A 10007-nucleotide genomic window follows, 5' to 3' on the forward strand; every position below is an offset into this window, starting at 1 on the left:
TCTCAAATCTCCTTTCGTTTATTAATATCTGGGTTTTTTTAAAGGAAATACAAATGACCAATGGTCTAAATATAAATTTGCTGTTAGAGAAAAATATCAAGAAMCATTAGTTAGATTTGAAAGAAACTCTCAGAACTGATAATTGATTTATTTTTGCAGTCAGGATTCAAGATGGCCATCACAACTAATTGATTTTAGCAAACACGAAACAGCTGAGAGTCATCACAAAAGCATATTCTGAGGGCTATAGCTCTCCCAGGATCTTTATTTTATACCTTGGCATGAAAGTGGCCAGGTGATGTGCATTCTTTCAAGTTATGCTTGTTTCACTTTTGATCTTGAGAAGAGAGAGAGTTTTGGAAGCAGGTCTACATATCAGAAAGTGATTTTTTAAACTCTCACAGTTCTGTGTTCTTGAAAAAGTCTAACAATGACAACAGTTTAATAAAACTTCTGAAGTTCTGGGGTTTTTGGTTTCTATGTGCCACTCAGTGATTAACAATGGACACTATTTAATTGTCCCTTCGAAGATTTTCTGGAAATGCCCCAGGTCTGAACTGGAACAACATATCTCTGTTTTTGCAACAACCTTTATTGCAAATTCATTATTCTTTATCGCGCAAATATTTACAAGCTGTCCTGTTCCGTTTTCACACACACAAGTTCACACCTACTTCAGAGCTGCCAAAGACGTGTGACTAATTGAAACCACTTTTATGGTAGCGTTTTGTTAAATGCAAGAATAACTTTTGGAGTGTGTAATTATTGAAAATGCTAAATGCAGAGATGCATCGATCAGTTTTCTTGGATAGTTCATACCCAGATAGCAAAATAAGCAAAATAAGAGTGAATCAACATTGAAATATGGTCAGATATTAAGTCCATGTTGAAATTAGACAAAAAGTGGTCTTGTTGAAACAAGATTAGGTTTTCAACCATAACTGATACTATATCAGTTTTGATTCAACATTGATTAGACACTGGCATTTCAATAATTAGAATCTGACCATGAAACAACATTGATTCAATAACATCTTTTCAACWTTGGTTCTTTAGCTAGAATTAGATGATTGTTTGATGGTTGATTCACCATCAATCGTCGACCTTAACCAAAAATCAACTTTTTTGACCATAATTCAACATTTAATTAATATCTTTTCTATCTAGGATATTTATGTAATGCTCAGACCTGCCTATTTGGTCTAAGAACAATCATTCTGGCCTGCCAATTGCGAGCTTCAGAAATGTAAYTATGTTTTACCAGAATTGGGTTGCTAATTAAGGAAAAAGAATTCTGAGTGTTAACTGGCTTCAGTTTCCAAGATGCAGCTTCATTTTAATATCACATCAAAACAATCAAAATTAGAGAAAAAGGTGAGCTCCATATCTTTGCTGCAAATGTGATAGTAATGATAACAGTGCCTCACCGGTAACTACATTTATATTTTCATTGATACCAATAACAATGCTTCATTCGTTTGGTTTTCCTGAAGAATTTGCTTTTTTCATTAAACTGACCAAATTTTATAAGAATTGGTCCCACTGCAGTTYATGTTTGGATGTTTCACAATCTGTAACTAGAGACCTGTATGAGAATGGCAAGAGAAGTTGCACATGTAATGCAATAATAATGAGGGCCCATCTCTAGTCCTGATCCTCTATTTTGTATCCAAAGTACAGATGATATGTCTTTTTATACATCTGCCATCATACTGCACTGTTGTGATGCAAATGTAACGTTTCCACAAATGTAGCCGAACGTTTCTGCATTATTTACACAGCTTTGAGGCATTTTGGTTTCAGAGGGATGAATATCGTAAGTGTTTCTTGGATATGTTAGACAAGATGAGGCATCATCACCATTAGACCCCCTCCATTGTATATAAATACATGCAAGTCTGTATTATAAAGTACGTATGTTGAAAACATTAGCCACCTTTATTTTGTAAGTCGTCTAATAAAAATGTTGTGATTCAGCACATTTTATCCCAGAGATCAAACATTTGTAGACCTGTGAAACTATTACAAAATTGTTTGTTTTTGTTTGAATTAAGAGTTTGCTGATTCTATTGCAAAAATTAGCTGCTGTCACTGACCACCAAAATAATCAGGTTTTTGTTTGCTGCTTAGCTGTTGGGCATTCTGACAGGAGACAAATCAGGYTTTGATATCCCGATCACCAGTCAAGATCAAAATCATCCAACTTTCATCACTAGTTGGTTAATTAATGTGTTTTTAGCTGGTCGTTTTCAGCTATTTGAAAAACAAGTGAATTGATAAAATCCACAATCTGAAAATAATTCAGTTATTCAACAAACATGTGCTGCTGTTTCAGGAGGCCACTGGCTCCTATCTTTCCCCTGGAGGGAAGATCCCCATCAGGTGGACTGCTCCAGAGGCCATCGCCTACAGGAAGTTCACTACAGCCAGCGATGTGTGGAGCTACGGCATCGTCATGTGGGAGGTGGTTTCATATGGAGAGAGACCCTACTGGGATATGAACAACCAAGATGTGAGTCTTTTTTAGATCAACTTACAAACAGACAAAAAAGGCATGCACTTTTAACTTTGGTTCAGACTGATTAAGAAAGACATGTTTGTCAAATCAAGGTTTTATTTCAATAACAGTAAATCTAAACACAAGTTTACATGTTATATTTTAGCACTGAAATTAAAAGTGCCGTTTTTTGCTCATCAAAAGTGGGCGATAGCTTGTTTAAATAAAGAAATAAATCAAACAAATACTACAGTAGTTTTTTAGTACACTTAAGAGAATTTTTTTTTTATTTTAGGTGCTGCATGCTGGTCAGTGGCTTTATACTCTGCAGTTTAAAAAAGTTATCTTTGCTTTTAAATGGGCTCCACAAGGCCACAAGCCAAGGCTCATTGCGCTCATGTAATATTTTGTGAAAAATGAAAATATGATGATTTTGGACAATCTGTTAATATGTTTAAGAGCATATGTGTCAAACTCAAGGCCTGCGAGCCAAATGTGGCCTGCCTTGGCATTTTATGTGGCCCGTGAGAGCTTTAGAGCTATATTGTCTTAAAATAAGCAAATGCTGCTATAAAACCAGCAATGGACATGAACTACACATCCCATAATGCATGTCAATTATTTTACTCGTGAAATGACGGCATACCACTACTAGGTGGAGGTGCAAATGGTTCAACAGTAACTGGTAGCACGTAGCTATTAGACGATAACTGGCTAAATTCGCCGTGTAAAATCTCCTCTGCATTTTCTCTGGCTACTGTTGCTGTGGCCCAGTTGTACTAAGAAGTAGGAATTTCCCATTTACTAGTTAAAATTTTTAACTGGTACACCCTCTTCAGTGGAATTTCCCTGTTGGAATGTTTATAAGAAGACATGTAAAAACGATGTTTCTATGCAGGAAATACCACGCCRAGCTCTATTATAGTTTGTTAGTGGTGCTCAGCCACAGCAATGAACTTGACGTTTTGTGTTTAGTTGAAGTTAAACATGAAACAAATACGTTATACAGCTGGTCTTTAGGGCAACCAAAATGTTCATGTGGGCCTCTGAAAAGGAGTTTGACCTCCCTGATTTAGAGTTATTGGAAGTTTTATTTTTTTACTGATACTAAAATCTGATTTTAAAAAAAAGATGTAATTTTACTGTATGAACAGTCTGTAGATAGTTAAAAAGTTGCCCTGGTAGATGAAAATTGTCAGCTGTGATTCTCTTTACAGCCAATAATTTTTCCTGGTGAGCTATTTTAATTCCATCTTTAGTTTGTAAACAGCGTTGCTCCTTTTATTCATTTTTTATCACTTGTATTGTAGTTTACGCAGCCTCTGCAGTCTGACTGTGGGAGAGGTAGTCAATGTGTGTCAATGTGTCACGCCTCATCAGCCTCAGATTTCCGAGCATCAGCGTGTTCTCTGATATCACACACCAGGAAGCCATCGAGCTGCATTTGTTTGCTTCATTGTTAACAAGGAACGGCAACATAATGATGGGTCCTCCTTGGGGTATTGTAGCGTGATGCCTGTGTGAAAGTGGCTTTTGCTCAGTGAAACCTGGGCACATACACGTTTCACTAAGGGACACAACAAAAACCTGTTTTTTGAATGTACTGCAAGTCTGTGTAAATAAGGTCAACTGACATTGATTGAACATTTGAACAACCATAGACAAGAAAACATAATAATTTACTGTACATTTAAAGTATAAAACAGTGTGTATTACAACAAAATACCTTTTTGTTAAACTAGAAGAAGCATCTTCATTTTCTAACATTATTATGAATTGTTTGGTGTTTTACAGTCATTCGCAATTCACATCAAATAAATCTTTCTAAAGATGAAAGTTACCTCAGTGTCAGTTCATTTCAATAAACAAAGTTGACCATAGTGTTTAACAATTCAGTTAAACAAAAGGTAGAAGAACAACAAAAGAAAGGAAAAAATACAAGCAAAAACCAAAAGCACTTGGAGAGAGTACGCCTCCGCTGAGACCCTAGGGCATGTAAATGAGAGTGTGCAGCTGATAAGCTGTGATTGGTGGAACAAAGTTCTGCTGATTTCTGATTGGCTGCCACAGTTTGACACCATCACAAGATTTGAGCAGGGTCTTAGAAAGTCTAAAATTTGAAAATCACAATTTTAGGCCTAAAAAAGCCTTAAAAACACCCAGATTTTCATCCAAAGTTTTAAATTTTATTTTGTCAAGCCTTAATTTTTTTTTACTTTCAATTATTCCTGAGAAGCATTTGGCTGCATAAATAAAGTAAGCAAAGTAATCAGAGGTTGATGCAATCCGTCTTCGTGAAGTGCTTAGTTTGATACCAGTCTTTGTACGCGTTAAACTACAAATCCCGTGATAACAGCAGGCAAAAATCAGTGATTTTTGCACTCAGTTGGAAGCGGCCCACAGCAGTCGATACGAAGGTCTCATAGATATGACCGTTTCATTAAAATAATTTGATGTTCTTGCATTAAAATTAAATATTCTTTCATAGCTAAGTTGATAGCAATAAAAGGTTTCTATGTTAAAATTTTTGGGATCATTTGAATGTTTTTGTTAATGCATTGGTTTGGTCTTAAATATCATCCCTAATGRTCTTAAAAGGTCTTTAAGAGGTCTTAAATTTAACTTATTGAAACATGCATGAACCCGCTATAACTACTGGCTCTGTTCTGTGGCAGATGACTGCTAAAATCTTTGTGACAACCCCAACATGCTCTGAACATTTCATGAAAATCCATTTGTAATCGTTTAGTGGAGTGAGCCTGTGATCAGAAGGTCGCTGGTTCAACTCCTTAAACTGACAACAACAATGTGGGTGGACAACCCTGTTTTTGCCCCACTCTGTGGCCTTGAGCAAAGTCCTCAATCCCCACTGCTGCTCTCCAACTACCTTAGATGGCAGTCCTCTGCTCCACATGGGCGAAGGGAAAGATGCAGAGATCTAATTTCCCTTCAGGGGAGTAATACAGTATCTTTACTCTCACTCATAACGTTTCAAGTAGTCTTCTGGGCTGACAGAAGGATGAAGGGATAACCAAATTAACATTACCAAAAACATAACCTCCTTTGCAGAGGGTAGACCTCAAGTAAAGAAAAAAGAAAACACTAAAACATCAGCTTTAATTGGACCTCAAGTTCTGCCTGAATTACAGTAAGCATCAAGGACAAACGATGGGTTCTAAGTGTAGATTTAAAAGTCTGCACAGCCTCGTGGGTTCATATATGAACCAGTAACTGCAAAAGCCCGATCACCTCTATATTTTAGTTCGGAACGTCTTAAAGAACCGGAGCGCTCTTACTGGAGTGTTTATGTTAAGATCACATAAGCATGATAAGGCCAGACCTTTTAAAACTTTAAAAGCAAGTAGTAAAATCTTAAAATCCATCTGAGGACGGACAGGAAGCCAATGGAAAGAAGCCAGAAACCAGGTTTATGTGTTTATGTTTTTTTTAGCACCTGTTAAAAGATGAGCTGCTGCTTTCTGGATGGTTTTAAAGCAATGCAGGGATGATTTATCCAACCCCCCATACAAAGTGTTAAAATAGTCCAAACCCAGAGGTAATAAAAGCATGAATCACTTTCTCAAGGTCTTTGGTAGAGAGATACACCTTCTACTTTGGTGAGGAGACTTTGTTGACCCAAACTTGTTTCACAACTACACTGAAAAAATAACTTGTAAGGTTTACTTGAAAAACCCTCACAACATTTTGCATTAATGTTTGTTAAGTAAATTTAAATGCTACAAATTCATGTAATATTTACTTATCAWTATYTAGTAAAAGTTGCTAAGAATRTAGTTAAAGATCTGTGAATAAATCAGGTAAATTTACAAACTTGAACTACAGTATATTCTTAGCAACTTTTGCTAGATAATGATAAGTAAATATTACATGAATTTGTAGCATTTAAATTTACTTAACCAATGTTAGTGCAAATAGTTACAAGGATTTTTTCAAGTAAATCTTACAAAATCTTTATAACAGTGCGCATGCTTCAAACAGTATTGTAGCATGACACCTCACAGCTACGGAGGGAGGTGTAGCTCTTGTTGCAGTTCAAGACGTCACCACCAGGTGGCAGTTTTGAAGAACCTTCATTGGATTTTTCTTTATGGACAACACAGATGAAGTGAAACTCACAGGTCTTATTAATGACTAAGCCTACCACTCTCACTTATGGTTACTTCTGCTGAATGGTTTAACACAAGTTAACAAATAATGAACACACAAATTAGAGTAACACAACAGACTAATTTCTGAAAGAACAATGTTAACATATTCCCTAAAATGATTTAACAACAACAAACATAAATCCTACCCACAATCCTCCACTGCAGTCACATGGCAAATAGCCAGTCTGAGCTAGCACTGCTAACATTCACCGGCTACATTATGCCATCAAACTATTGCACACCAACAAATGTATTCAAGCAAAAGAAACCAGACAACTTATGTTTTATTTTGACCATGTCTTGTCCTCTCCTTGAAAAGTGAAGCAAGGGAACGAGGAGCAGCAGCCTTTGTGTGCGCATGCRCCCTCAGTTTTAGCCCAGAAGAGTAGAAGTTACTTAATATATTCATGTTTATGTGCTGTCCAGAAAAAGCACTTAAATATTACTGGTAAAATAATATTAGTGTTTACTTTTTTGTACAGTAATATTGATGTATACTATAATGCTTATTGTTTATTTAGTAAATTCTAGAGATTTAGAGATTTTTATATTTTTTTGTAATTAAATGAATGTTACTACACCCAAACGTTTGTTTTTTCAGTGTACATGAATCTGTTTGTCCAATCTGAAAGCACTATTCAAGTATTTCCTTCATTTGTCATCATGCAGGTGATTAAAGCAATAGAAGAAGGCTACAGACTGCCCGCTCCCATGGACTGTCCTGTGGTTCTGCACCAGCTCATGCTGGACTGTTGGGAGAGGGAGCGAGCAGAGAGGCCCACCTTCAGTCAGATACTCAACATGTTGGACAAACTCATCCGGAACCCGGGGTCACTGCGCCGCACAGGAGGGGATCGGTACGTCCAGGCCCCGTGGGGAACAGCACCCACACGTCCCGCCTGTATGATGTCGTTCTTAATGTTTGTCTCCACTTTACCGTTTCCAGACCTTCAGGAGCAATGCTGGAGTCCAGGGTGGGCTCAGAGGTGTGTGTGTCGATCGTGCCGGAGGTGTGTGTGCAGCAGTGGTCTGTGTGTGAGTGGCTACAGTCCATTGGGTTGGAGAGATACAGAGACGTCCTYGCAGCTGCAGGATACACCAGCCTGGACAGAATCCTAACTCTCACACACCAGTAAGTGCAGCTGATGTGATGCTGGCGTCCAGACGGTTTCTTAAACGGTTAAATCTTGATTTAACAGAAAAGCACTTYTAGATCATAATGTGTTACATTCTGCTTTTTAACTTACAACATGCAGCCTCCTTAACCCTTCAAAAAATAAAATTAAACTGAGTACACAAGACTGAGTTAAATTTAAAGATGACCTAATTTAATTTTTTGTCCRGTTATTGTTTTTTCATATCATCAGTTTAATGCTTTTTATTTATATCATTTATTATGCATTTAATTTTAAATCTGTGAAAAGCACTGTGTGAATAAACTTGACTCACTTCATTTAAAAATCTGGCATCAAGTCCCAAACAACAAAGAGCCTGATCAGCCCACAGTGTTGCCAAATGAACTTACAATGAAATGTCACACTGAATAGCTTAAAGGGCAAAACATGTAAGTGATTTATTATTCATTCTTTGGCAACGTTTTTACTCTCATCTTAAAGACTCAGCATGCTTGTCTGGATCTGTGTGTACAAGCTATGGGGATCTTCCCAACAGACTGAACTGGTTTGTCAACTGTCTGCTCAGAAGTTAAGAGGAAGAAAATAAACTACAGTGATTTCTCATTGTGAACTGAACACAGATTTTTGTTCTTGTGGTCACAGAATGATAAAATGTGCAAAGGATTTATTATGATAAATAATGTTTTGTTTATTCTTCCTCTTGTTTTTGACTTAATTTTTTATTTATTTATTTTTTGGTATGTTACGTGTTGAGGGCCATCTTTTTAGTGGGAGTTTTAATATTGCACATTCACTGTGGGCTTGTAGAGTTGACACAATTGCTAGAATCTGGTCTACACAGGCTCATACACTGAGATACCAGTCAAGCAAACACAGAACCTTAAATTAGGCGTTAGTGCAGGTCTATTCAACTAGTGGTTCTTGGGCCACTTCTGGCCTGCTGGTGACTTCAATATGGCCTTCCACTTAGTTCATTAAAAAAGATACTGATGATTTTTTCTTCTCTTTTTTTGTCAGAGGGGCAATCCTGTTATATAGATGATCTATGACAGGACTATACACTTCAGTCTGCCTGTCAATGACTTCATTTAATATAAAAATAGATTTAAATCATAAAAACACTATAAAATAATTATTTTTATTCATTATTTATTTAAAATCAATTAAATTTTATACTAATATAAAATTTAAGTAGACTGGAATTGCTGGATGTTCGGCCCCTTAGTATTAGTACTAATCATCTCTTAGTACTATCAAATATTTCTGTAATCAATGAGCATTTAAAGTGTTTTTTTTTTACTGTAGCAGCACTCCTCTGCAGAATAAAGCCAAAAGTAAATTGATCAAAATTGCTCAGACTTTTTTATGGTTGTAGTTTAATTAGCTGTAACTATTGATGAATAGTGGGCATTAGGGATAAATGTTTCAAAAATATGTTTTTGTTTACTCAGGACAACAGATTAAATTTAGCCATTGTGCTACCTTCAACACATTTATATTATTTTGACTGTTGGTTAAAGTGCACTGTCCTTTTCAATAAATTAATGAAATCAGAAGTTTGTTTGTTTCCTTAAACTTTACATAAAATAATCCTGATGTTATTCTTCCCAAACTGTGTCTGACCATTTGTGTGTTTGTGCACCCACAGGGATTTGGACAGACTTGGAATAATGGCTCCGTCACATCAGGACTTACTCTTTGCTGGTGTGCAGCAGGAAATGTTGTCTCAGATGCAACACATGCAACACTCTATGGTTCCGGTCTGAGCTGGTGAACAGATACAAACCCCCCTTTTTTTTGTTCTTGTTTTTGGAGAAGATTTTCATTTACCTCATCTGTGCACTTTAGAGGATTCGTTCCCCGGCGGAGATTCAAGGAGTTTTGAAGGAAAACACAAATACAGTGAGGAAAAGCAGAAAGAGAGAAAAAAAAGCAGCACTTTTGTGAACTTGTGGAGTTTTTCTATAAACCATGATCAGGACGTGGCCACAAATCTACTTTCTTGGAGATAAAACTGAAACCGTGTCCTTTTTTTCAGCTGTTTTTTCTTCTTTTTCTGTTTAGTGAAGGCTGACATGTTTATAAAAGCAGAATGGCTTCCAACTTATTTTCTTTTGCGCTTCACTTGAATTAAATGTGTTTGGTTTTTTGGTTTGTTTGTCTGTGTGTAAGTGTGTGTGTGTGTGTGTGTGTGTGTGTGTGTGT

At 36.6% G+C, this 10007-nt stretch overlaps 1 protein-coding gene across 1 annotated transcript in view; it reads left to right on the plus strand.

The window, feature by feature from the left end:
* LOC106526215 (ephrin type-A receptor 4-A) overlaps positions 1 to 9949 on the plus strand; it is a 37196-nt gene extending 27247 nt beyond the window's left edge. The window contains exons 16-19 of the mRNA XM_014020767.1: positions 2336 to 2512; positions 7336 to 7523; positions 7613 to 7798; positions 9451 to 9949. Coding sequence (XP_013876221.1) covers positions 2336 to 2512; positions 7336 to 7523; positions 7613 to 7798; positions 9451 to 9568 — 669 coding nt within the window. The 3' untranslated portion in view covers positions 9569 to 9949. The remainder of the gene's footprint in view (positions 1 to 2335; positions 2513 to 7335; positions 7524 to 7612; positions 7799 to 9450) is intronic.
* Positions 9950 to 10007: the final 58 nt, after the last annotated feature.

The sequence above is a fragment of the Austrofundulus limnaeus genome, unplaced genomic scaffold, assembly GCF_001266775.1.
Source record: "Austrofundulus limnaeus strain Quisiro unplaced genomic scaffold, Austrofundulus_limnaeus-1.0 Scaffold3, whole genome shotgun sequence".
In the NCBI taxonomy this organism is placed as follows: domain Eukaryota; kingdom Metazoa; phylum Chordata; class Actinopteri; order Cyprinodontiformes; family Rivulidae; genus Austrofundulus; species Austrofundulus limnaeus.